The following is a 27,484-nucleotide window of genomic DNA, read 5'->3' on the forward strand; positions in this document are numbered from 1 at the left end:
AGATGTCTGCCACCAGTGGGGAGAGATAATGAGAGAATACCCAACTGAACATAAGCAAATCGAACATAAAAGACAGACGTCTCAGACGTAGGAAGATGGTTTTACTTGCGTTCCTGTAGTCTACAGTCACATGCTGTGCACCTGTTGAATTTTTCACCAGCCAGACTGGACTGTTTGATGCAGAATACCCATGTTATGTAAATCTCCAATTACTACTTTAGTTGCAGCCATGGCTTCTTTACTGATGGGGTATTGTTTTATGCAAGGCAGTGCTTCACCTATCAGGTGTACAGAGTCCATATCCAACTTACCTTTTTGGGCCATAAGCAGTCATCTGGGACAAGGCAGCACGTTTCCAGGTGAATTTGTGACCTGCACCGTCATTCTATTTGGCGGCCTATATAGGGTGGTCTTTCAAGTTTGTTAATTCCACCTTTCTGATTGGTCATGTCACCTTTCCATCATTGATGTCCAATGTGGAGTCCAGTTTCATAACAACATTGAGGCCCAAGATAGGCTGATCAAGGGGAAGGAGTGGTGAGTAGAGGGGAGGGGTTGGAGGAAGGAGTGGGGAGTAGAGGGGAGGGGTTGGAGGAAGGAGTGGGGAGTAGAGGGGAGGGGTTGGAGGAAGGAGTGGGGAGTAGAGGGGAGGGGTTGGAGGAAGGAATGGGGAGTAGAGGGGAGGGGTTGGAGGAAGGAGTGGGGAGTAGAGGGGAGGGGTTGGAGGAAGGAATGGGGAGTAGAGGGGAGGGGTTGGAGGAAGGAGTGGGGAGTAGAGGGGAGGGGTTGGAGGAAGGAATGGGGAGTAGAGGGGAGGGGTTGGAGGAAGGAGTGGGGAGTAGAGGGGAGGGGTTGTTCCGAGACCCGTCCTGTACCTCCCTCCCAACCACCTTTCTGCCTTCCCGTTATCGACCTTCGCCTGGACTGACTCCCTGCTCTGTTGACCGAACCCTGCCTGACCTTCTGACCATTCTTGCCTCCCGGACTTCGTACCACTGCTACCCACTATCCACCCTCCAACAATACATTCATACCCACTATCCACCCTCCAACAATACATTCATACCCACTATCCACCCTCCAACAATACATTCATACCCACTATCCACCCTCCAACAATACATTCATACCCACTATCCACCCTCCAACAATACATTCATACCCACTATCCACCCTCCAACAATACATTCATACCCACTATCCACCCTCCAACAATACATTCATACCCACTATCCACCCTCCAACAATACATTCATACCCACTATCCACCCTCCAACAATACATTCATACCCACTATCCACCCTCCAACAATACATTCATACCCACCTACGTAATTCTTATGTATCTCCACTGTCATCTCAGACTACTACAATAAACATCATCATTGTCCTTTCACTCCGGTGTCTGTATCTGCTTCTGGATCCTACCTCTGTCCTGAGTCCCGGGAGTCGTGACAGACAACATATATGGGAATACAGTAACACATTTCCATCAGGTAGTTGTGGTGATATTTAAACAAATATTATTATCTTTCACCAAATTCTGTCAATCTTCCTTGCCATACAATGTGATAAAGATGGATAAACCCAAGTCTTGCACTACAGAAATATACTCCAACTGTCTCTGAAGCCCAATGCCACAAGGCAAATGCAGTATTCTGGTGTATCAAAATACAATGAAGCAATGCTTATGAACAATGCTTGATCTGAATAGTGGTGTGTTTTAAGTTATTATTATTATTAATATGTTTTAAGTTGTTATTATTAAGTTATACATGTGAGAGTCTGTGCTGCTCTTTCATGGGTTAGAAACAGAACTTGTACAAAATGATTATGGAGTGATTACAGCAGGTATTTGCTGCCATCTAGTGGAAGATAACAATTACAACACTTGTTGTGAATGTGTTTTTGGAAGACCGCTGAACTGAAATGTAAAGTATCTTTTTAGTCGGTCTAGGCTCCACTTTGAGACACCGCAACAAAAACACAAGGGAAGATAAAACAATAACGTAAGTATTTGCAGGACTAATAATATTTTCTAAAGGACAGAAAAGTAGAATGAATACCGGAAGTGAGATATTAATTGTAGGTACTTGAGCTTTAAAAGTGAATGACGATAACTTCATATCTGCAGACGAATAAATACTTTTAGCAGGAGAACATTTCCTACTAAAACACGGGCACTAAGGGCGCTGCCTCCAACAAATATAATGACCAGTAACTTACCTTGTGCTTGTTGATGTTTTCTAAGTTAATTATTTGTTCTCTGTCATGAGTATAATGTTTAATCGCAGAAAAGGGAAGACGAAACGTGTGTACTACGCGAGATAAATGTCTTATTCAGGTAACTTTAGGAATAACTTAGTGACATCGGGTGTAATCCCGATTAACCCCTTATCTGATTATGTCAACGTTTGATCTATGAACAAAATCATAAAAACGACTAAAGTCAACTTTATTAGCATAAGTAGAACATTTTGTTCTTACGTGTTCTCCAATAATTACAACGTTTTTGTTCTATATAATGCTATATTCTATACAATATACACAGTCATAAGACAGGTCTATTCTACAAAATACCCTCGTATGGTATGTTCCAACCTCCCCTATGGTCATGGTTACTCGATATTAGCCTATATAAGCACCGCACCTCCGCCCACAATCTTGTCGGGAAAAATGCTGGCACATTTGGAAGACCTAATCGACACTGATGCACAGATTCCAATAGTCTGACTCTGCAGGGTGGGGGTGTTTAGAGACTGTGTAACTCCTCTAGTTTACCCTGATGATGTTCTTTATGAAAGATATTGATGATGAGAGCTATTAATACACACCACATCTGTACTGTATGTTAATGATGAGAACTATTAATACACACCACTTGATGGAATATTTTTATATTTAATTCTGGCTTGTTTCCAGGTGGTCTCTCCACTGGGGCTGCAGCCAGTGTCTGAAATTATCTTTTTGGCTCACCTGCCAAGGGGACTGGTAGATGGCAAAATCCACCAGCCAATCATGTCATAAATTGCCTTTGTGTCACACAGAACAGCTCATCATCACAGCCTCAGCATCATACTGTAACCTGCCTTTTGAAACTCCTGTATCTCCAAACCTCCATTTCAAACAAATCTTTATTTTATGTGATTTGGCCCCTAAGATAACATTTAAAAACAATTTCTTGAAATTCTACAAATCCTCCAAGGATCTGTTTGTTATTTAAAAGGTAATTTTCTGAAATTCTAAAAGAAATGTCCCATGAAGTCTATTTTATTTATAAACTACCAATGTTGGCCAAAATTTTGTACACTAAGATTTTACAATATTAAAATAAATCAAAAAAATCAGTACAAGAATAAAAGGGGTACAATAGCTTATCTGCTGGAAAAAATGGCAACACAAGCAGATACAGCAGACTAAAGCGCACGCCCTCTTTTCGGTGGCTAGCCGCCAGCGTAACGCAGTCGGGCCGCTGGTGGAAAACCGCCTGAGATGCAAATTAGCTTATGCAAATTGAGATCAGGAGAAAAGCGGCAAAAGGTGGTGGCCCGCTGGCTGTACGACTTTATAGCCTCCGGCGGCCCGCCAGCATCAAAACGCCATCGGCGCACTGGGATGTTTAATCTCAGAAAAGGGAAGACGAAACGGCTGTACTATGAAGCGAGATAAATGGCTTATTCAGGTAACTTTAGGAATAACTTTGACATCGGGTGTAACTTCCCAATGAACCCCTTATCTTATTATGTCTACGTTTGATCTATGAACAAAATCATTAAAACGGAAGTCAAAATCATAAAACCGGAAGTAAACTTTATTAGCATAAGTAGAAAATGTTGATCTTACAGGTTCTCCAATAATTACAACGTTTTTGTTCTATATAATGCTATATTCTGTACAATATACACAATCATAAGACAGGTCTATTCTACAAAATACCCTTGTATGGTATGTTCCAACCTCCCCTACGGTCCATGGGTCTATTCATTGAGTCCTATGACAGTCACATGGACATCACCTATCAGGTGTGTGGACAGGATGTTTGGGGCCCATCAGTAAAGGTCATCATCTCCTACCAACTGTCCTTTGTTCAGAGTTAGTCAGGACTTGCGTTACGTTTCTCATGCCCATAATCTCACACACACACTAGTAAAGGTGGATAGGTTATATGCTGTATGCTGTCATGGCGATTTCCATGGTCTCTCTAAAATGCTCTGATCAGGTTATCTTCATAGTTAACTCTGTTACCCTATATAAGCACCGCACCTCCACCCACAATCTTGTTGGGGAAAATGCTGGCACATTTGAAAGACCTAATCGACACTGGTGCACAGATTCCAATAGGCTGACTCTATAGGGTGGGGGTGTTTAGAGACCCTGTAACTCCTCTAGTTTATCCTGATGTTCTCTATGAAAGATATTGATTCTCATCTGAGGGAATTCAGTATCTTTGCTGGCTTTTCATGCCAGACGTCTCCAATGCTACTCGCCGGAGTAATGCCCTCGTTGTTGAACAGACAGCGTGCGTTGCTTTGTGATTTTTTTGCCAGCGGACACGTAATGCCATCAGTGATGCTGAACGTCTAAGCAAGTATACTGTATGCAATTAGCTACGTGGTACCTGCTCTCATTTAACTGCTTGATGCATTTGTTGTGTTCCCTGGCCATTTAAGTGTTCTAAAGAACAAATATGCTTTTGATGCGATCACTGGTAATTCGCAAAAAATACTTGTTTTAGTTTCAATATGCATAGGCTGGGCCAATATACAGAACACATTGTTTCCCATTGGAATCCTGAGGTTGAATAGGAATCTATTTCACAGCATCAGTGTTCAGGTATTTGATTATATCATATTTAATCTGATATGTCGGCTAGCCTACATTATTTGGCCTAAAAGAATGTGAACTACATACAAACATTTTAAACTGGGCAATCATAAAAATCAATATGATTTTAACCTGAACATAAAGGCTGTGAACACATGAATAGGCTATTAAATGGCCACTCTAAAATGTGCAGTTTCACTGTATTGGGGGGGGTCCAGGGGGGGTATGAAAACCAGTCAGTATCTGGTGTGACCACCATTTGCCTTAAGCAGTGCATCTCCTTCGCATAGAGTTGATCAGGTTGTTGATTGTGGCCTGTGGAATGTTGGTCCACTCCACTTCAATGGCTCTGCGAAGTTGCTGCATATTGGCAGGACCTGGAACACGCTGTCGCATACGTCGATCCAGAGCATCCCAATCAGGCTCAATGGGTGACATGTCCGGTGAGTATGCTGGCCATGCAAGAACTGGGATGTTTTCAGCTTCCAGGAATTGTGTACAGATCCTTGCAACATGGAGCCGTGGATTATCATGCTGCCAAGTGAGGTGATGGTCGTGGATGAATGACTCAACAATGGGCCTCAGGACGCATTCAAAATGCCATCAATAAAATGCACCTGTGGTCCTTGTCCATAACACATGCCTGCCCATTCCATAACCACACCACCACCACATGCCACACAATCCACAACAATCCAAACCGCTCACCCACATGACGCCATACACGCTGTCTGCCATCTGCCCTGTACAGTGAAAACCAGGATTCATCCGTGAAGAGAACACCTCTCCAAAGTGCCAGACGCCATCGAATGTGAGCATTTTCCCATTCAAGTCGGTTACGATGAACTACAGTCGAGACCCCGATGAGGACGACTAGCATGCAGATGTAAAGAAATTAACATTAAATTCACAGGCAAATGCTCTGGTGGACATTCCTGCAGTCAGCATGCCAATTGCACGCTCCCTCAACTTGCGACATCTGTGGCATTGTGCTGTGTAATGGAACTGCACATTTTAGAGTAGCCTTTTTTTGTGGCCAGCCTAAGGCACACCTGTGCAATAATCATGCTGTCTAATCAGCATCTTGATATGCCACACCTGTGAGGTGGATGGATTATCTCGGCAAAGGAGAAGTGCTCACTAACACAGATTTAGACAGACTTGTGAACAATATTTGAGAGACATAGGCCTTTTGTGTACATAAAGAAAGTCTCAGATCTTTGAGTTCAGCTCATGATAAATGGGGGCAAAACAAAAGTGTTGGATTTATAATTTTGTTCAGTGCACAAAAATAAAAACAATATAAACAGTAAATAATCAAAACACTACGTAGCGAATGTGGAGCCATTGTCAATGCTACATTCCTCTACTGCACCAAAACAGGATAGTATTGTTGTAGCCCATGTGGAGGCTAGAATTGAATTATACTAATTGTTTTCACATATTTAGGCTAGATAGACTCTTTTACATGCCCATAGATCTCAGTCATATTACAAATAAAAGAGTCCGTAAGACAAAATAATAGAGAACATGACAGGAACACTGTTCTTACGAATTTACTGACTGCAATGCGCTGCCAACAAGCCACCCTGGCTTTGTTGGTCGTCAGGGTGTTAGATTTAGCCGTTAACCTTTCTTTAAACTTGTCAAATCCTGACATTATAAATGGGGAAAAGTACAGAGCACAAGACATTATGCAAAATCTCAGCCTGCGTGGCCAAAATGACCCATTTTAAGTGAACGCGTACAAACTCCAATTCAGTTCACACCGAATCAACTAACCGACATCTTAATCACCCTGGTAGTACCGTTTAACACCAGTTTAAGCAATCAGAGTTTGTCAACCCTGACTTTCATTGATAACCCCATGTTAAATCTAAGTAGGTTAAACACCCTACAGCCTTCTGGAGTTGTGTCCATGTCTGTTTTTAATGGGTATGTGTGTAATCAAGTCAATGTGTTAACAAGTTTGTGTCTCATCTAAGAATTGTGTGTCTCAATAGTCTACAGTCTTGATCCAGGAAGTGTGTTTCCATGATGTGTTTACAGGTCTAAGCGCCTAGAAGAGGAGCTCTAAGCCTCTATAATGAGTCTCTCTGAGGAGGGAGAGAAGGGCACTGCCTCTAAATTGAGTCCGTCTTTGGAGATGAAGAAGAGAAACCCTGACAGCAAAGCCAAGATGTGAGATGAACATTTAAAGAATTATGTTTCCCCACCAGGGTTCAGCATAGATAAGTAATGTTTGTCTCTGTTGTTTTGAAGCCCAAATCAGAGGAAGAGACCAGTCTCCCCTGTACCCAGCTGTGTGTCCATGAAGAGTGACCAGTCTATGGAACAGCCTATTGGGTTCCGTGGGGGAGTCGTTTCTACTGAACAAAGGTAGGAAGAATTAATGGGTCAAGGTCAGTGATTGTCTACATTGTCTCTTATTTGATTATCTGGTTCCCCATTATCTGACGCCATGACAACAGGTAGGGTCATGAGCTGTTCTAACAACACGATGCCTACTAACAATTATAATGGTAACAATTTTTATGATTACCAGAGAGTATAGTGTCATTTTTATTGAAATACTTAAAATGAAGCTGGTAAAATAGCAGTATATTGTATTATATTAATAAACCCACCAATGTCAAAATAAGGTTGGTGTATTACATATTTAGCATTATGGGCATTTGCTTTTTTACATGTACAGTGGGGAGAACAAGTGTTTGATACACTGCCAATATTGCTGGTTTTCCCATTTACAAAGCATTTAGAAAGTCTGTCATTTTTATCATAGGTACACTTCAACTGTGAGAGACGGAATCTAAAACAAAAATCCAGAAAATCACATTGTATGATTTTTAAGTAATTAATTTGCTTTTCCTGTAGTTCTTGACCAGGTTTGCACACACTTCCGCAGGGATTTTGACCCACTCCTCTATACAGACCTTCTCCAGATCCTTCAGGTTTCTGGGCTGTCGCTGGGCAATACAGACTTTCAGCTCCCTCCAAAGATTTTCTATTGGGGTCAGGTCTGGAGACTGGCTAGGCCACTCCAGGACCTTGAGATGCTTCTTACAGAGCCACTCCTTAGTTGCCCTGGCTGTGTGTTTCGGGTCGTTGTCATGCTGGAAGACCCAGCCATGACCCATCTTCAATGCTCTTACTGAGGGAGGTTGTTGGCCAAGATCTCACTAAACATGGCCCCATCCATCCTCCCCTCAATACGGTGCAGTCGTCCTGTCTCCTTTGCAGAAAAGCATCCCCAAAAGAATGATGTTTCCACCTCCATGCTTCACGGTTGGGATGGTGTTCTTGGGGTTGTACTCATCCTTCTTCTTCCTCCAAACACGGCGAGTGGAGTGTAGACCCCACCAAAAAGCTCTATTTTTGTCTCATCAGACCACATGACCTTCTCCCATTCCACCTCTGGATCATCCAGATGGTCATTGGCAAACTTCAGACGGGCCTGGACATGCGCTGGCTTGAGCAGGGGGACCTTGCGTGCGCTCCAGGATTTTAATCCATGACGGCGTAGTGTGTTACTAATGGTTTTCTTTGAGACTGTGGTCCCAGCTCTCTTCAGGTCATTGACCAATTCCTGCTGTGTAGTTCTGGGCTGATCTCTCACCTTCCTCATGATCATTGATTCCCCACAAGGTGGAGAACAGGAGGGATTCTTAAAGAAAAACTAACAGGTCTGTGAGAGCCAGAATTCTTACTGGTTGGTAGGTAATCAAATACTTATGCCATGCAATCAAATGCAAATTAATTATTAAATAATCATACAATGGGATTTTCTGGATTTTTGTCTCTCATAGTTGAAGTGTACCTATGATAGAAATTACAGACCTCTACATGCTTTGTAAATAGGAAAACCTGCAATATCGGCAATGTATCAAATACTCTCCCCACTGTATAAATAGGACTGTTTTTTTATTTTTATTAAACTGACATTTTCTGGTTTTGCCAACCAGTAAGTCTGGAGAACATGAGATGCTTTAGGTTCTTTGTAACTGGTAAGTGGTGATGGTCTCTTCTCAGCCAGCAGAGGGAGCTACTGGCTCTAGTGGCTGCATAACATGCTGATTTCACATTTAGGTTATCCCAACTTAAAGATTTTTATGGTTTATCGGTTATGACTACATTTACTAATGTAATTTGCCTAGTCACCATTGACAGAATGCAATACTTTATCTTTTGAACCAATGAAGTTTGAAGGTCAAAACCCACATTATAATGGGATTTTTTTCTCAACTTCTGTCTTAAAAAAGTGTGAAAAAACTTGCAGGACCTCGACATTTACTTCTTTTTTTTTGTTTTAAGAAATATTTTTCTGCATCAGCATTCAGTAAAGATAAGTCATGTTTCTCTTTGTTCTTTTGAAGCCCAACTCAGCAGGAGAGACCAGCCTCCCCTGGACCCAGCTATGTGTGTCAGGACTCAGCCCTCCTGAGCTGTGTCTGTCATTACATCTCCCCAAGTACCAGTCTCCTTGTTCCCAGCACTCCACGAAGGCACCCATAATCACCACTGATCCTGAGCACCTGCACCAGTCTACACACCTGGGGGGCTGATTGCCACTCTCCCTATAAATAGGAGAGTTCTGCTTTCAGTCCCTGCCGAATTATTGTACAGCCACGTAATTATTACAGTGTTCTCTACCTAATTAAGCAAGCTATCCTATTTCCCGAGTATCCTGTTTTGTTATCTTCTGCTCACCGTGTTTTTTCCCCCGTTCGTTTCCAGCCCCTTGTTCCGGGACCCGTCCGGTACCTCCCTCCCAACCACCTTCCTGCCTTCCCGTTATCGAACTTCGCCTGTATTGACTCCCCGCTCTGTTGACTGATTCCTGCCTGACCTTCTGACCATTCTTGCCTCCCGGACTTGTACCACTGCTATCCACTATCATCTCAGACTACTACAATAACCATCATCATTGTCCTTTTACCCCGGTGTCTGTATCTGCTTCTGGATCCTACCTCTGTCCTGAGTCCCGGGAATCGTGACAATGTGTCCACGAAGAGAAACAGGTCTATGAATCCTTCCAACTTCAGAGAAGGAGACTTTTCAACTGAACAAAGGAAAATGTAAATGTTTTTCTAGTTTTAAGATAGATTTTTCCCCATCTGAGTTCAGTGTAGATAAATAATGTTTGTCTCTGTTCTTTTGAAGGCCAATTCAGCGGAAGAGACCAGCCTCCCCTGTACCCAGCTGTGTGTCCATGAAGGGGGTCATGCCTGTGGGTCAGGATACTGGGTTAGCGGAGGCAGCCCTTTCACCTGAAGAAGGGTAAGAAGAATTCATGGTCAGTGATTGTCTACAGTGTCTCTTATTTGTTTATCTGGTTCCCCATTATCTGACTCCATGACAACAGGGGTCATGAGCTGTTCTGAAGCACGATGCTTAGAAACAATTATAATGGTAACATTTATGATAAATACCACAATCTATTAAATTAAGCTGGTATAATGGTAGTATAATGTGTATTATTAAAACTACCAAAGTGAAAATAGGGTTGGTGTATTACATATTTAGCATTATGGGCATTTGCTTTTCTTCATGTAGATGTAAGCCCATTTTTCAAATTAAATATGCTGGTGTTGCCAACCAGTAAGACTTTAGAACATGAGCTGCTTTAAGTTGTTTGTAACTGGAAAGTGGTGTTGGTCTCTTCTCAGCCAGCAGAGGGAGCTACTGGCTCTAGTTACTGCCTGACATGCTTATTACATGTGTTTAGGCTATCCCAAAACATAGGTTTTTCTAATGGTATAAATTTCCCAATTTCAGTCTTAAATTATTTTAACTTAAACAACCGCGCAAGACCCCCATTTAACTTCCGTAAATGTTTTTACCAGTTTCAAGAAATGTTTTCCCAGCTGGGTACAGTAAAGTTAAGTCATGTTTGTCTGTTCTTTTGAAGCCCAACTCAGCAGAAGAGACCAGCCTCCCCTGGACCCAGCTGTGTGTCATTTGTTGGCTTCTGTCCACTTTTGATCCATTAACCGAGTCTTTAAACAAACAAGTCAGGAGGGAATCTTTATTTAGCACGAGTCCAAGATGTTGATTTTCCATAGTTCTTAGATGTTCTCCAATAATTACAAAGTTAACACAGTCTTTTATGCCAATACACATGAGGCGGTCAGTGGTCATAACCAATTATTACACAGTCCATTGTCCTCCAGCACATCCCCTTCAATATCTGTCTGTCTTCCAATCACACACGTGTATTCTATATCCTAACCTTACATGTCCTGGTAGTCTCCCTTCTTGAGTTCCTGGCTCCACAGCTTATCAGGTTGTGTGGGGCCCCTCAAATGTGGATACCAACTGCTTGTGATACAGATTAAGTACCACTTCTCTAACAAGAGAATAGAACTAAAATACATGTGTATCATAAGGTAAAGACAGGCTTCCTCACAATGGTATGTGCCAACCTACGGTCCATGGGTCTATTCATAGAGTCTATAACAGTCACATGGAAAACTCCTATCAGGAGGTATGGACAGGGTGTGTGGGCAGGGTGTGTGGGCAGGGTGTGTGGGCAGGGTGTGTGGGCAGGGTGTGTGTGGCTCATCAATAACAGGCCCTGAACCACATCCCATCTATTGTACTTTGTTCAGAGTTAGTCAGCTCATAATGTGTTGTGTTAAGTTTCTCATGCCCATATTCTATCACCATGAAGAGTAACCAGTCTGTTGATCGTCATATTAAGTTCAGAGCGGAAGACTTTTCTACACAACAAAGGTAGGAAGAAGTCATGGGTCATCATCGGTGATTGTCAACATTGTCTGTTATTACTTTATCTAGTTCCCCATTATCTGACATCATGACAACAGGTAGGGTCATGAGCTGTTTTGAAGCAGGATGCCAATTAACAATTATGATGGTAACAATTATGATGGTAACAGTTATGATGGTAACAATTATGAAGGTAACAATTATGATAAATATCACAAGAGATGGTGTCATCTTTATTAAGATGCATTAAATGAAGCTGGTATAATGGCAGTATACTGCATTATATTAATAAACCCACCAAAGTCTAAATAGGGTTGGTCTATTGTTACATATTTTGCATTGTGGACATTTGCTTTTCTTCATGTACACGCAGGCCTGTTTATTGTATTAAATATTTTTCTTGGTGTTGCCAACCAATATGTCTGAAGAACATGCTACTTTTGATTCTTATTTGGTTAGGGTTAGTGATGTTGGTCTTTTCAAAGCCAGCAGAGGGAGACACTGGGTCTATTGGCTGCTTTACATGTTATTTCACACACTGTGAATTGTAGATGTTCTGTCGTCTTTTGTCCACAGAGACCAACAGGAGAGACCAGAGTCTGAGATTCTCAGTGGTCAATCTGTCCAGAGTCATCAAACAGACCTGTCCTCCAAATACAGTGTATGTGGTCCTGTTTTGTACACTTGTTACTGTTTACCACAAGTAAAGATCAACTGTGATTCATTCAGGAATTTGTTAATATTGTTCTGATATTTCATTATCATTGATTCTGTCTGATGAGAAGGAGAGCAGTGCCAAAGACAGGAAGAACATGAACCAGAGGGAGTTTACTGACACACTGGAGAAAAGTAAGAGTTGTCTGACTTCACTGTTGAATTCTCCAAAATATATTATGGTGCCCTTGAAAACAACATGTAACAACCTCTGTGTTTAATATCTTAACATAGAGAAAAGAAAGAGAAGAGACAGAGATCTTACAATACTGTCAGTACCGTGCACAGACCTTCTGAAGGGGCATGTGCTGAATCTGAGAAAGTGGGCGGAGTTGTCAACTCACACGGGTGGATGATGTGTTGAAGTGACACATCACTGAGCCTTACCTGTGCACATGCCTGAATACTGTCATTCTTTAAAGGAACATTCATATTCTCTGTGTTATTTAATAATTAATACAATACTGTAGGCATTTAAAGAGACATAGTTAATATCATCTGTGATATTTATTCATTAAGATGAGCTTGCTATGATTTGCCAACATGATCTCAAATCTAACCTGAAGAAGAGGTTTCTGTATTTGAGGGTATCACTAAACAAGGGAACCCAACACTCAATAAGATCTACACAGAGCTCTACATCACAGAGGGTGGAAGTGGAGGAGTCAATAATGAACATGAGGTGAGACAACAACTAAGAAGCAAGCAAGACCAGAGACTGCACCAAATGTAACAACATCTTCAAACCCATTAATTCAATTGAGAACGAGAAAGCAAGAATGTCAAGCTACAACAAATACAAAATTGTGTTAATCTTTGATGGTCTGGATGAGTGCCGTCTGACCCTTGACTTCAAGAACAACAAGAGCTGTTGTGATGTCACAGAGACAACCTCAGTGGATCTGCTGCTGACAAGACAGGGCTGGGTGGAGGACATGGGGGGCTTGTCACCAGGGGTACCAGGTCTTTTTGACTGGTGGATCTAAGACAGGGCTGGGTGGAGGACATGGGGCTTATCAAGTGGTTTATCGGATGGCAGTCGGCTCAAGTGACACATGTCGTTGCCTTCCTGAATCCTTCTTGGGGGGCTAATTGGGCCCCGGCCTGGTTTTGCCCACATCAGCAGCAACAACAGTGTCTTCCCCATTCCTTCTCTGTGTTCTCCCGGCTCAGGCCTTTTATCATTCAACACTTAATTTATCAGTCCATGTAACACACAAAGCAAATGGAGGAAGGGTGTATTGGTGAATCCATTTCATAGTTATTAAACAGAAACCAAATGTACAGTGGAAAGGGAAAATGTTCACCTTGTGTTGCCTTACAGCCTGAAATGAAAACACATAAAAGTCTGAGGGAGGAGAGAAAGGAGAGAGATGGGAGAAAGGGAGGGAATAAGGGAGAGAGCTCTTCTAACTGCTTCACAGAGACTCATTTTAGAGGAAGTTGTCTCTAAAAGGAGTCTCTCTCCAGACAGACCCACACACACACAAACCCACCTAAGATATTGTCTATTATTTAAAGGACTTTTAAATTCCAGATTGTGTTAATCTGTTTTAACATTCAACGATTGTCATTGAATCTAACATTGTTTGAGTAGTTCTATGCTCCTACTATCATTCTCATTGTTTTCCTATAGGTCCAACTTGTCTGATGCAAGAAATGAAGACTAAACTGAAAAAGAAGTATCAAATGCTGTGTGAAGGAACTGGACAGCATGTAAACCAAACTCTATTAAAGGACATCTACACAGAGCTCTATATCACAGAGGGTGGAAGTAAAGGAGTTAATGAAGAACATGAGGTCAGACAGATCAAGATGGCGTCCAAGAGACAAACCACACCAGAGACACCAATCAAATGCAATGACATCTTCAAGCCAATGAAACAACATCAGAAAAAAGGTGTGAGGAGAAACTTGACTAAAGGAATCGCTGGCATTGGAAAAACAGTCTCTGTGCACAAGGTCCTCCTTGACTGGGCAGAGGGAAAAGCGAATAAGGATGTTCATTTAATATTTCCTCTTCCTTTCCGTGACCTGAACCTGAAAAAGGACCAATATAGTCTGATGCAACTTCTTACCAACTACTTTCCAGAACTGAAAGAAATTGAACGAATTGAAGATGGTTTAACCAAAACAGTTTTCATTTTTGATGGTCTGGATGAGTGTCGACTTCCTCTAGACTTTAAAAACAATAAGAAGTGCTGTGATGTCACAGAACCAACCTCAGTGGACGTGTTGCTGACAAACCTTATCGAGGGGAATCTGCTTCCCTCTGCTCTCCTCTGGATAACCACACGACCTGCAGCAGCCAATCGGATCCCTCCTGAGTGTGTTGACCAAGTCACAGAGATACGAGGGTTCAATGAGCCACAGAAAGAGGAGTACTTCAGGAAGAAAATCACAGACCAGAATCTGGCCAATGAAATCATCAAGCACATAAAAACATCAAGGAGCCTCCACATCATGTGTCACATACCAGTCTTCTGTTGGATATCAGCTAATGTCCTTGAGACGATGCTGAAAGAAGCAGAGAAAGATGAAATCCCCAAAACTCTGACCCAGATATACGAACACTTCCTGCTCATCCAAACCAGTATGAAAAACAAAAAGTACAACAAATCCACAGAAACAAATCCAAAGGAACTGTCTCAGTCAGACAAAGACATGATCCTGAAGTTGTCAAAGCTGGCTTTCCAACAGCTTCAGAAGGGCAACCTGATCTTCTATGAGGAGGACCTGAGAGAGTGTGGCATTGATGTCTCAGAGGCATCAGAGTACTCAGCACTGTGTACAGAGATCTTTAAAGAAGAATCTGGGCTTTACCAAGAGAATCTGGGCTTTACCAAGGTTGCTGCCGGTAGTGAAAACCTGTAAGAGAGCAATGTAAGTCCTGGTAATGTTTTGATGTATACGGTTATATTGTGACTGTTTCTGACAAGTTCATCTTCAGTCTTGTTAGCATTTGCTCAATTCTTATGATTATTCCTAGGAAGTTAGTAGATACTATTAAGCCTATTACTGGCTAATAAGCTGTTAAAACACCAGTGACAAAAGCCATACAGTTCATATATGCTATCGTGGAGTTAAACTAAATAAGAAACGTTAGTCAGTTTAATACAATGCTCAATGGAGTCTAGCAACTGCTGAGACATGTAATGCTGTGGCATAGTAGTTAAGGACAGTGCCTCCAACGTGGAAGACTTTTATTGAGAGCAACAACATTTATTAATTGTATTTGTGGGCTGCAATAAAACTATTTACGGTTATACAGTATTGCGACTATCTGGTTGATTCCACGATTCTCTCGTCTTTTCACTTGATGAAAAAGTTAGTTATCATCACCTTTATTGATATTATTGATTGATTCTATCAATGTCATTCGTAAATGAAAATAAATTGTACATTGTTATGCCATGAAATAAAATAGCTTTGGCAGACTCGCTAGCAATTTCTCAATTCTTATGACTATTCCAGTAAGTTAGTAGATACTGGTAAAGCTTATTACTGGCTAATACGCTGTTAAAACAATCAGTGGCAAACGCCATACAGTTCGTAGACGCTATTTGTGATGGAGGTAAACTTATTAAGAAACGTTAGTCAGTTTAACTGTATCAATGTCATTCACCAATGGCCAATTGGCTGTTAAAACAGCCAATGGAAAAAGAGGATTTGTTCAGGGTAGACACAAGAGGCTATACTGACACCTGTAAAACATACAGGTCTGTGGTGTAGTGGTTAACGATACAGCCTTCCATGTGGGTGACCTGGGATCGAATCTCGAGAGGGCAACACATTCTACTGCAGGCCGGCTGAACTAGGCTTGCCTGGTTTCTTGTTTCAGTTTACTATCATTTGCTACTCCATTCCCTACACAAACACATCAACATTGTTTGAATAACAACGTTGATGATTTTCTATATTGGAAGTAACATTCTAGTTCCTTGTGCTGGCAATTTCTGTTTTAAAATGATGCCCTTAAGTAAAGTTGACATGACATTGGTGTAATATATACATGCTATTCTAATGTTATTAAGAACTGTATGTCATTTCTGACATGACCATTATCTCTTTACAGACTGTGTAGTTGTGGAATCACTGAGGAAGACTGTGCTTCTCTTGTCTCAGCTCTGAAGTCAAACCCCTCACATCTGAAAGAGCTGGATCTGAGTAACAATGTCCTTAAGGATTCAGGAGTGAAGCTGCTCTCTGCTATGTTGGATGATCCACAATGTAGACTGGAGACTCTGAGGTGAGGAGGCTAGTAGTTTGTATTTGTCACACTAGTCCAGAACCCCAAGCTTGGTCTGTCAGGCTCATTTGGGGTGACCATGACTCATAGTGGTTTATTTGAAGATTTGTACTAAACTGGAGACACTGAGGTCATTAATGTACTGTGTATTAGTCATATACTGCATCAATTTTCTCTATTTACTGCTGGTGTTAGTAAAGTCATGATTAACTGTCCACAGGCTGTCATTCTGTGGAGTGAAGAAGAAAGGCTGTGATTTGCTGGCCTCAACTCTGATGTCAAACTCCTGCCACCTAAGAGAGCTTGACCTGAGTAACAATGACCTGGGGAATTCAGGAGTGAAGTGTCTCTCTTCTGGACTGGGAAATCCACATTGTAAACTGGAAACACTGAGGTATTATGAGTATTATGTTATTTTAAAGAAATATACTACTGTTCTCTCTTTCTCTTTATGAAATCATGATCAACACTGCAGGTTGTCAGGCTGTCTGGTCACAGAGGAAGGCTGTGGTTCTCTGGTATCAGCTCTGAATTCAAACCCCTCACATCTGAAAGAACTGGATCTGAGCTACAATCACCCAGGAGACTTAGGAGTCAGACTGCTCTCTGCTGGGCTGGAGGATCCACACTGGAGACTGGAGAAACTCAAGTATGTCCTGTAGATGTTTTCTGAATCAGTAATGTGGTATTAAGTTGTCATGTTGTTTAGCATTATGTAATGTGTCAAATACAGACCTGTCTACTTGTACTCTTGTTTAGCATGAACATAGTTTCAAAGTCAATGTACACTGTGATATCAAGCTGGGTAACTTTGAATTTGAGGAAAAGGCTAATGCAGTGTGGTGGTAGTTAGTTCAGTGTGGCGGTAGTTAGTTCGGTCGTTTGGTAGTTAGTTTGTTCGCTTGGTAGATAGTTTGGTCGCTTGGTAGATAGTTTGGTCGCTTGGTAGATAGTTTGGTCGCTTGGTAGATAGTTTGGTCGCTTGGTAGATAGTTTGGTCGCTTGGTAGTTAGTTTGGTCGCTTGGTAGTTAGTTCGGTCGCTTGGTAGTTAGTTCGGTCGGGTGGTAGTTAGTTCATTGTGGTGTTAATTTTGTGTTGGTTAATTCAGTGTTCTTCACTGTGTGGAGGGAAACATCTGATTGGCTAAGAGAGAGCTGTTCAGGTAATTCTGTTCTTCACTGATTGTTTGAGATTGAAATGTTATGAGGCCCATGTTAACATGTTAAGTCTTTTATTAATCAAATGCATCAAATAACATAGTATCATTCTGAACAATGATATAAATATATAAAGCAACAATAAAAATTCACATAACTATAGAGACTAGCAGCAATTCCAGACAATGTACAAATGGGAATATGGACAGTATGAAAACATCTTAAATGTTATATATATAAGTGTTGGAGTGTCTATAAATGGATACATTAGAATGTGCTAATATACATTGAATGTACATAGAAAGTGACCAGTGCAAATGAAGTTGCTGGTTGAGAAGTCTTATGGCCTGGGGGGAAAAACATTTTGAGTCTGAAAGTCCGTCCCCTGATGCTCCAATAACGTCTACCAGAAGGCAGCAGTGTAAACAGACCAGAGCCTGGGTGGGAATTAGCACAATTGTTTGCCTTTCTCGTTCCAACATTGCAATTCTATTATTGGTGGAAAAGAAATGTCATGCCCAGGTCATTCCAGAATCACCTCAGATTTTTCTCTAATCTGGCGGCAACATATTGATTGGGTTCATTAAGGCTCTTCCCCCTGTACAAATGACTGCTAAAAAAAACGACATTTGGAGGCACTTTAAATATCACATACTGTTGTGATAGCAATTTCATTGATCAGAACTCTTAAAGGAGGAAGTACAGAGACAAAAATCTCTTGGCACAATTAACAGTTTATTTGCAAATAGAGAGACGTGTCAAACCCTTACAGAATAATCATCAGAGGAGTCTCTGAAGTAGATACATGAACAGTTAAAAGTGGGAGTGGTAAGATGCTGCCCATCTGTCTTGTCAATAAAACACATCCCCTTTGTTCTGTCAACACCTAGTCTTAACACAAGGGGGAAGCTGTCCTCCCCCACACCCCTAACCTTTTGAACTCTAAAGAGCTCTGACAGCATCCGGACAGACAATAGATGCCCTGATGAGTTGTACAGATGCGCAGATTAATGAGGAACCTTATAATCTGCTGATACCAGTCAATGATGCCCCCTAGGCAAATACCAGATCCCCCTCTACTACATTCCTAAGGAACAAAGAACAGATACCCTTATTGGTCTAGGCAGAGGAACATGGTCAGAGTACCTAGTGATGCTCTGATACTATACATATACACCTTAGTTCATAATTTCCATAACACTGTAGACTCAAACAAGATGGAATGCAACATTTCACAGCATTCTGAAAAATACTACAAACATTAAGACACATCTGAAAGCGCATCATCCCAAATTCCCAGTATATAGCCCATGCACAGATAAAATCAGTGGTGTGGTGCCTGGAGATTTCCTAATTTCTGAACTACAGTATCCAAAACATTTTTTATATTCTGTTCCCATGTTCTTACATTTCCAACTGTTATTGGTTAGTGGATGCCCACAATGTCATGTGTCCCTGGGACCAACCTAGACCCAGAACTCAGGGATGCCCACAATGACATGTTCCTGGGCCTACCCAGAGACCCAGAACTCAGGGATACCTACAATGACATGTGTTCCCGGGCCTACCCAGAGACCCACAACTCAGGGATGCCTACAATGGCATGTTTCACTGGAACCACCCAGACCGTTCAGAGACCCAGAACTCAGGGATGTAAAGTCTGGTCACTTTGATTTACGTATGTGTGTGTCCCTATATCAGTTATCCTAAGCTCCTATAACTTGTAGGTTGTTTAACATGAACCGTACAATAAGTCACAGTTTATTTAATTAATTTGCATATTGAAAATCCATCACTGGTGGCCTTAATAATCACAGGTTACTTTTACGCGGGTAAATCTTATTTGAGTGTGGGTGTTCATAATTGGGAACCTGCATTCACATGAATGGGGTTTCTGCAACGTTTTGACAATGTTGGTGGTTGTGGAGAAAAACATCAAGCTGCTGCAAATGTTGTGTACCTGCAAAAAGCCTCACATATCTTGATCTTTATATACAATCATGTCAAAACCCTTTGTTTATAACACAAATGACAGAATAAGATAACATCCTTAGATTTGGGGTTCAGGTAAAGTCAAATTCTGGAAGATCATGGGTTATTGGATAAATTGGCATCTGACAGACCTTTAGTGTGTAATGTAGAGATGTAGCCCAACCATATTGAAGTAGAAAGCTACTTTAGAAACCCTTTCCAAAGGAACTGTACAAAAACCATAAGGTAAAATGTTAATTTTGTTTTCGGCCATCTGTGTAAACTTTAACATTGATTGAGGGAAGGGGTGTTTTATATGTGTGGTGTGTGAGTGTGTGTTTGGGGGGGGGGTTGTCTGTGGTATATGTTTGGGCGGGTTGTGTGTGCTGTGTGTGTGTCTATATGTGTGTGATTTGCAACTATTATCTCTTTACTAACAGTGTCAGTTGTCCACTTCCCAGGTGGTCTGTATTACTCAGTCTGTGGCTGACTCTTCTGTGTACACAGACTTTTAGTTTTCTGAGAATGACAATGAGCCGTGATTAGTGACGAAGGAACAACTATGTTTGAGTGGCGATTTTTGTTGAACTTTGGAAACCAGTTCGCAAACCCAATTTCTTTCTCTTTTTAGTCTGAAACAACACTTATTTCCAGATGAGTTGGCGAATCTTTGTGTTCCACGTACATTTCTCCACTAGGGTAACGTTAGTAGAAAAACAACAGCCAATCTGATAATTAGGAGAGGTAAAATGTAACCTATTTTATTGTTCATTTCACATCTAACATATTTGTAGCCTACTTTGTAGACTTGTAAGAATATAGCCTGCTTATAGTGGTAAAGATATTAATAATATACCTGGTTGAGCCAAGGGAGGGAGTATTTCAATTAGTTATTGAGGAATATAAACCGAGCAGGGCTCTTAGATCCAGGAACACAGCTAGTAGAGCCCAGAGTCCAACCTAAACATGGAGAAGCTGCATTTCGCACTTATGCTGAACAATACTGGAATAAACTACCAGAAGATCTTAGACGTGCCCCAAACGTATACATTTAAAAATCCAGGTTAAAAACACTTCTCTTCTCACATTCCTATGACTGAGCTCTTCAACTTAAAGGAACTGTATGTAGGATTGTGGCCAAAACTGGTACTGCAATCACTTTAAAAATACTGTAGAGCGGTGTATCCCCTCCCCCCTGACTCGAGGTTGCCAGACAAGCTGCAGGATTCAGAGGAAACATAGGCTGCTTCTACGAGCTTCCAATGGCAAGTGACGACGAGTCTTACACAGTACGTTTTTTTTCTGTTAATTATGTTTATGCTTAATTAACAGAGAGATATTTTGCGAAGTAATTATGTATTGCAAAAATGTACTAATTGTCATTAGTCAAATATAATCGTAAAGATGTATGCTCGTATGTGACAGTACATTGTTAGAACAGTAGCTGTTAGTCTAACTTGTAACGTTAGGTATCTGTCATTAATGTAAGTACAAGCACAAGCCTATGTTACTATGTGTAACCGATATCAAAGATACAGCTATTCATTTAGCTCTCACTTGTTTCTGCCTGATTCAGACCTCAGTTATGAGGTGCCCGCTGTCCTAAGTGAGGCTGATAAGAGCTGAGAAGGCGAGAGGAGGCGCAGACAAAGGAAAAGACTAGCAAAAGGGAGAGGGACAAGAGGAGAGCGTGCAGGTCTTGGTCCAGGAGACACAGAGCAGAGAGAAGGAGGGAGGAGATGGTGGAAGAGGCCAGAGAGCTGGAAGAGAGAGTGCAGATGTTTCAGGTGGAAAAGGAGAGAGTGTGGGCCCTGCACCAGTTGACAGAGGCCAGAGAGGTGGAAGAGGCCAGAGAGGTGGAAGAGGAGGAGATAATGCAGATCCAAGTGCTGGACTTGGTGGCAGAGGAAGGAGAGGGATAGGAGGCAGAGATGCAGAGGAAGAGAATATAATGATAAAAGGTTACACAGTATAAATAGAAAACTATACTCAGCTGCTCTGTACTGTTGAAACTTTTAAGTCTGAAATTGTAGATTAGCAGCTTGTGACACAGAAGTTTACATGGCAATGAACGTGGTCAGGGTTGTGAGGCTCTGGAAACTGGGCTTCACGGGTCTTCAGTCTGGAAGATAAAACCTGAAGTTAGTTTATTTCAAACTTGGATGTGTTATGTATGACATCTGACTTGGTGTGTGGCATGTAGCCCAAGGTGCAAATTAAATAAATTGGCATTCAACCTACCAAGACCTCTCCTGACTTGGGTGTGCAGGAGTTCCTCAATGGTTGGTGCCGGCACAGGGGGAAGTGGGCTGTACCTTCTGGGGTCATCAGGTTGTAGTGTCCTCCGTCTGGGCATCCCCTTACCAGCTAATCTCTTTTGAAGGATCATAGCTTGCAGTTCTGGGATGTAGCCATACGTCTTGGATGCCTTCAGAGTGTAAAGCATATACCTGCGAGTATTCTTTTTGTACAGCCTCCTGTACCTAAAAAAAAAGCAGAAAGGGGAGGGTAGAAGACATTTACATTCCAGGGGCCATGTTTTTTAGTGTTTAAATGGTGTTGTAATCTGGTATAAAACAATAGCATGTAGAAATGAGCAAGTCACTTACTGTATGCTTCCATCAGATTTGCACAACTCTGGGCGGTCCTTGTGGTAATTATAGTCCATCGCTGCAAGGAGCATCCTGGCCTCAAAGAGAGGAGGGCTAAATGCTGTACGCTTGCTAGCGTACGTTAAAATATGGTTCTGGAAGGACTCCAGATCAGCAGTGGACCTGTGGGGGGTGTGTGAGAAGAGACATTTTGTGGGACTCTGAAAATAACTTTCTATCTACAGTATGTGTATATAATCATAAAATTACCTAAAGTTTAGATATTTGTGGACCTCATTAAGCTACGGCTTGTTTCTAACGATGCTCTTCAGGGCCTCATGTGCCATGGAGCCTCGCTCAAACCACTGTTGAGTTCCACCAGATTCTAAGTCTGCATGCTGGCAGCTTCACAGCACCCACCTGTGTTCATTTGTCACATGATGTTGGAGCCCAAGCCACAGCTCCTAGAAATAATATAGAAATATAATGTACAGAAAAAAACAAGCATGCATATTGTACATAATTCATTATTAATGATGATGCTGTTTGTAAGTACTATCATCTAAGTGGGTCACATGATTTACCACAATGACACGTCTGGGTAGCTAATGAATAAGCCAATATCCAACATCAAGGAACCATCCTAACTTATTCTCTTTGCCAACAAGGCAAAAATCTATTTACAACTACAAAAGTTTTTGTCATAAGTAGGCTAACAAATAACCAAAACATTTGCCACAGCAAGTATAACGTGGGACAAATTCAATATCACCAATGGCTATCACAGGGTTGTTTTTAGTCCCATCAGAAAAGATTTAGAGTAACTAAATAACATTAGCAATGGTCATAACAGGTCAACTTGCAGCATGTGTAACTTATTCCACAATATACGCAAAGAACGAATTAGGAATAATTTTTTCTGAGGTAAAGTTAGGCTGCTGTCTCAATTACGTTTCAAATTGCCATAATGGGCGTGCTAATGTTGTTTTCTTCAGCGTCTCAGCATAAGGACAGAGAAACGGGCTCTGATAATGCATTGCTAATGTTAGCATACGTATATGAGCTAACGTAACGTTACTTTGCACGAACATGCATAACTTTGTTCGACTGTCATGAATATATGAAATGTCCATTGACATCAAGTACAAGTTAGTCAAACATAGATGAATCTTACCTGTCCAGGAAAAGAATGTCAACGTTGGCATCGGTCTTCAAATTCTTCACAGTTTTCAGCCGTCTCCAACTTTCAAAGGCATCTCCTATACAAATTCTTGTTTTATTTCGGACTTTGTCACAACGTATTTCGGAATTATAACAAGGTCTTTTAGATTTCGTAACGTTAGACATTATTTATCTGACTAGAGTTAGGGTAGGTTAGAGCAGAGCTGGCATCCCGGATCCCAAAACACTACTGACTTCGTGATTGGTAGATAGGTGGAGGGTGGCGCATTAGGCCAAAACACAACATGACAACATCAACATCAGTTGAGGGCTGCAACTCTCACTTTTAAATGACAATATCCTGGCCAGACTACTGTTGTCAGTGATATAAGTATTTGAAATGAACATGATTTCTTAATGTCTAGTGACACATCAGGGCCATTTTATGATGAATTGAAATAGATTTCTTACATACGGTTCCTTTAACCACATTGTTTATGCCTTATAGCTCATAGCTATGTTTTTATCCCAATTTTAATCTAGGTTTTCTTATTGTATTTTTTTTATTATGATGTATTCATTTGCTTTGATGTTTTTATGTATTTGTTTTTATGTTATTGTACTTTCATATATATTTCTTTGTAAAGCACATTGAATTGTGCTATATAAATAAGCTTGGTTCCTTGCTATTGATAGCAATGTATGTTTCAAACTCATCTTTCATCATATATATGATTGCTCACTGGTATATACATGAGAGGTGTGGAACAATGCATTTAAAGAGCAACGTGCAGGTTGAATTCATAACTGAATTAATACTTAATGTTGTCTGAAGAGGTCTTTTAAAAACACAAGTAGAAATTGCTATGTTACACAAACCCTAAAGCAGAAATTTCGATGAAAGAGTGCCCATTTTAAGCTAGGCTCTGAAATACGCCTTTCCTGCTAGCAACGCATCATATGACGTAGGCAGAGGCAAACAATCGGTTGTGCTCCCACTCCGCTTCTCACTTTACAGTGGTGAGAGAGAGTGAGATATAGAGAAAGTTTTAGAGAAGTCAAGTCATAATGGTAAATTATTGTGTTTGTGCTGGTTGCACAAATTCCAACCTGTCTGGAAATTGTGTGAATCATTTTCCTTCTAGGAAAAGCAAGGGCTTTCGTTTTTGGATGCGTTTTGTGCAGGTGAAGAGAGCAGACTTCACTGTCGCGTCTGGCGTCTATCACCACACACTTGGTCGTTTGTACCGCTCATTTCAGTCCGGAGAGTTATAGACCTGGAGATTTGTTGGAGTCTCGGATGGGATTTCGGAGTAAGGACCATGTGAGGCTGATAAATGATGATGTGCACTCGATGGAATCAAGTCCACCACCATCAAAGCTTTCCCCTGAACCTGGCGCGGGCAGGACTGGATGACCAAGTGCTAGCACGTGCAGAAATTCCATGCACCGACAAAGAGCTCTTAGCAGAGTAAGTCTTACTTTTAATTCTTTTAACTCTTAATTTGGCTGATTTCGTAATGTTTTAGTCTAATAATTTAAGAATAAAGAAGTGATTTGAGCATGTATGTATTGGGCAATCCACCATCTAACTAGTAACATAGCTACAGGTTAGCTTGGCTATTGCATTAGCAAACATTTGGTAGCTGTTGATTTGATGACAGGAGTAGCTAAAATTGCGTCTAAAACCATTCCCTCATCTGGATTAAAAATGCGCTGACTGCAAGTTCCTAGCATCGGGGCTTCAGTATACAGAGAGAGAGAGAGTGTGTAACAAACACCAGGACCAGAGTTGTGTGGGTCCAATTGCAGGAGTGCAATGGTAGATTTATTTTTCGTCGCACAAGGGAGTAGGCTAACACACAAACGATAAAGCCAGGCAGAGAGTCGGGAACCAGAAGGTCAGTCCTAGAGGGCGAAGGCACAGGCAGGGATGAGCAGAGACGTGAAACCGAAATGCAGGCCAGCAGGTCTGGAAGCCGGGTGATCATTCAGCGGAGACTACAGTACAGCTGGGAGAGACGGTGTTAGAAATCGGCCGTTTAGTATAGTGGTTGTAATAATTAGCATACCCGTTTGTCAAGGGAGAGAGAAAGTATATTATTTATTGCAGCATTAGAAAGTCTTGTTCATGAGGTTACGGACCTGGTCTTCCTTACACAACCTCAATCTCATCTCAGTCAATCTCTTCTCACTGTAATGTTGGTTACCAGCTAGCCTATACATTAAGGGCGTTTCTAACTTTTTAGGAGTCAACCCCCATGCCATATGGCCATCGTAAACATTCCTGTCATTTGAGCGCTACCTACTGAGAGATAATCTAAACAGAGAGGTTTCTGTTGTTCTCATTATCTAGGCACATTCACTTCCAATGAAACGTACATTCATATTGTAATTGTTAATGCTCAGATTCTACAGTCCCCCCTATCAAACATTTAAAGAAAAACATTACATGTTTGATAAAACATTACAATTCAATTCCTAATGAAAAGAAAAGGCCCATACGCATATGTTACAAATGACTAAAATGAAAGAACAAAATGAGTATCTGACCAATCAGGTCTTATTGTTCCTCAAATGAAAATGAATGTAAACAAGACAAGTGACACACCACACTCCGACACATAACTCAACGTATGACAGTCATCAATCCTGTCCCCACCTCAGATTATAAAGGTCAAGAAACATTGACATCAACAGGTTATTACCAGTGTTAACGGTGTTCAGCAGAAAACCAGACTCAACATGACATCATGATTAAAACATTTCCCCCAAAGTCCATTGAACAATCAAAACCCCCCTTGTCCGTATCATGATCCATGCGACAAAATCATACAAAAGACTTATGCATATCCTGTTGTACCTGTGACAGATTTCTACCTGTAAAATAGGGAAAACATCTACCTTTGTCAGGGACCATCTATAATAGGGAACAATTCACTGTCCAAACAAACCATGATAGCCATCATAATGTAGATAATTAAGCATCACAAATACGCCGAAGTCCAATACTGGGATTGTCATCGTGTAGAGTTTCCCACCTGTCTTGCGAGAAACAAACCTTCATACATATGAAATCACCATATCAGTTTATTTAGGAAAATCTTAGATTGTAAGGAAAGAAGTAAGTTTCCAATCAAGTGTCCTTCAGTTCTCGTCTTCAGTTTTCTTTGTCTTGCATCAGTGATGAAAGTTCCAAAATCAATTATTGCAGTCAGTGTGATGTGGACCCAGCAATTTGCCAAGTCAGTGTAGGTGTATAATGGATAAGTGAGTTTCCAACACTTCACTTAATCAAGATTAACACCACAACAGTGTATTCCACTGTGTTGGGACCCTGTGACCTTTCCAGTCAACTGGCCCGTGGTACTCTGACCTGTAGTATTTGGAGTCCTTTAGGACTCAGGTGGATTCTCCTCATCTCACTGTCAACGATTCATCTATAAATGGAGTGTGAAGCCAAGTGATCTGACCCTGGCATCGTTCTGCCATGTGAGTGGTCAGGAAAATATGAAACAGATTCAACCAATGTGGTTGTAGAAGTCCTTCTTGAACATGTTGCTGGTACTCACACACTCAGTTGTCTGTGTCCAGTCAGTGACATGTATCATCAGAAAAGGGGTTGTGATGTCCTGATCTGTTGAAAGTATAACTGCAAAACAACGATTAGTGTGGTTCAACAGTCCATCGGACTTTCATCCACTGGGTATGGTTCCGTATACCCTCTATTGTCTTCATTCCCAACAATGAAGACAATAGATCAGTCCTGAAAACTTGTGGATCTCAGAAGTTCCATCATAAGAGTGAAGTGTACACTCTATTCAGACAAGTTTCCATAAAAGTCTATGTCTAAGTTCCTTTCCCATCCAGAACTGGCTTGGTTGTTTTATGACTCCTTGTGCTATATTAATGCCCGATAGCAGCTAGCAGTGGAATAAAATTGTCAGACTTGACTTTGCTTAGCCAAATCAGAAATGGTTAGATCTATACTATTCAACCATTAAAATGTTAGACCTTACATCAACCAAAACAATTTCCAAATAAACCAATTAAAAACATCCTGTAAATGGAAAATGTAAAACATAACAGAT

At 41.2% G+C, this 27,484-nt stretch overlaps 2 protein-coding genes across 3 annotated transcripts in view; both read left to right on the forward strand.

The window, feature by feature from the left end:
- The first annotated feature begins 9,414 nt into the window (after window positions 1-9,414).
- Window positions 9,415-27,484, forward strand: part of LOC105012862 (protein NLRC3-like) — a 133,037-nt gene continuing 114,967 nt past the window's right edge. Inside the window, exons 1-6 of one of the 2 annotated variants that reach the window (XM_034295277.1) lie at window positions 9,415-9,450; window positions 9,558-9,898; window positions 9,984-10,100; window positions 12,126-12,210; window positions 12,332-12,398; window positions 13,900-15,146. In XM_034295277.1, coding sequence (XP_034151168.1) covers window positions 9,846-9,898; window positions 9,984-10,100; window positions 12,126-12,210; window positions 12,332-12,398; window positions 13,900-15,137 — 1,560 coding nt within the window. In that variant the 5' untranslated portion in view covers window positions 9,415-9,450; window positions 9,558-9,845 and the 3' untranslated portion in view covers window positions 15,138-15,146. The other variant, XM_034295278.1, reaches the window with a different exon arrangement.
- LOC117595248 (ribonuclease inhibitor-like) lies at window positions 16,388-17,823 on the forward strand. The gene is made up of 3 exons (XM_034295280.1): window positions 16,388-16,512; window positions 16,733-16,906; window positions 16,988-17,823. Exons 1-3 carry the CDS (start codon window positions 16,475-16,477, stop codon window positions 17,172-17,174), a joined length of 399 nt encoding a protein of 132 aa, XP_034151171.1. The 5' UTR covers window positions 16,388-16,474; the 3' UTR covers window positions 17,175-17,823.

This window comes from Esox lucius, chromosome 11 (genome assembly GCF_011004845.1).
Source record: "Esox lucius isolate fEsoLuc1 chromosome 11, fEsoLuc1.pri, whole genome shotgun sequence".
Classification (NCBI taxonomy): Eukaryota; Metazoa; Chordata; class Actinopteri; order Esociformes; family Esocidae; genus Esox; species Esox lucius.

Coding starts and splice junctions, on each gene's coding strand:
- LOC117595248 (XM_034295280.1), top strand. CDS start 16,475: ATGTTGGATGATCCACAATGTAGACTGGAGACTCTGAG. Junction 16,513..16,732: donor TGTAGACTGGAGACTCTGAG/GTGAGGAGGCTA, acceptor AACTGTCCACAG/GCTGTCATTCTGTGGAGTGA. Junction 16,907..16,987: donor TGTAAACTGGAAACACTGAG/GTATTATGAGTA, acceptor TCAACACTGCAG/GTTGTCAGGCTGTCTGGTCA.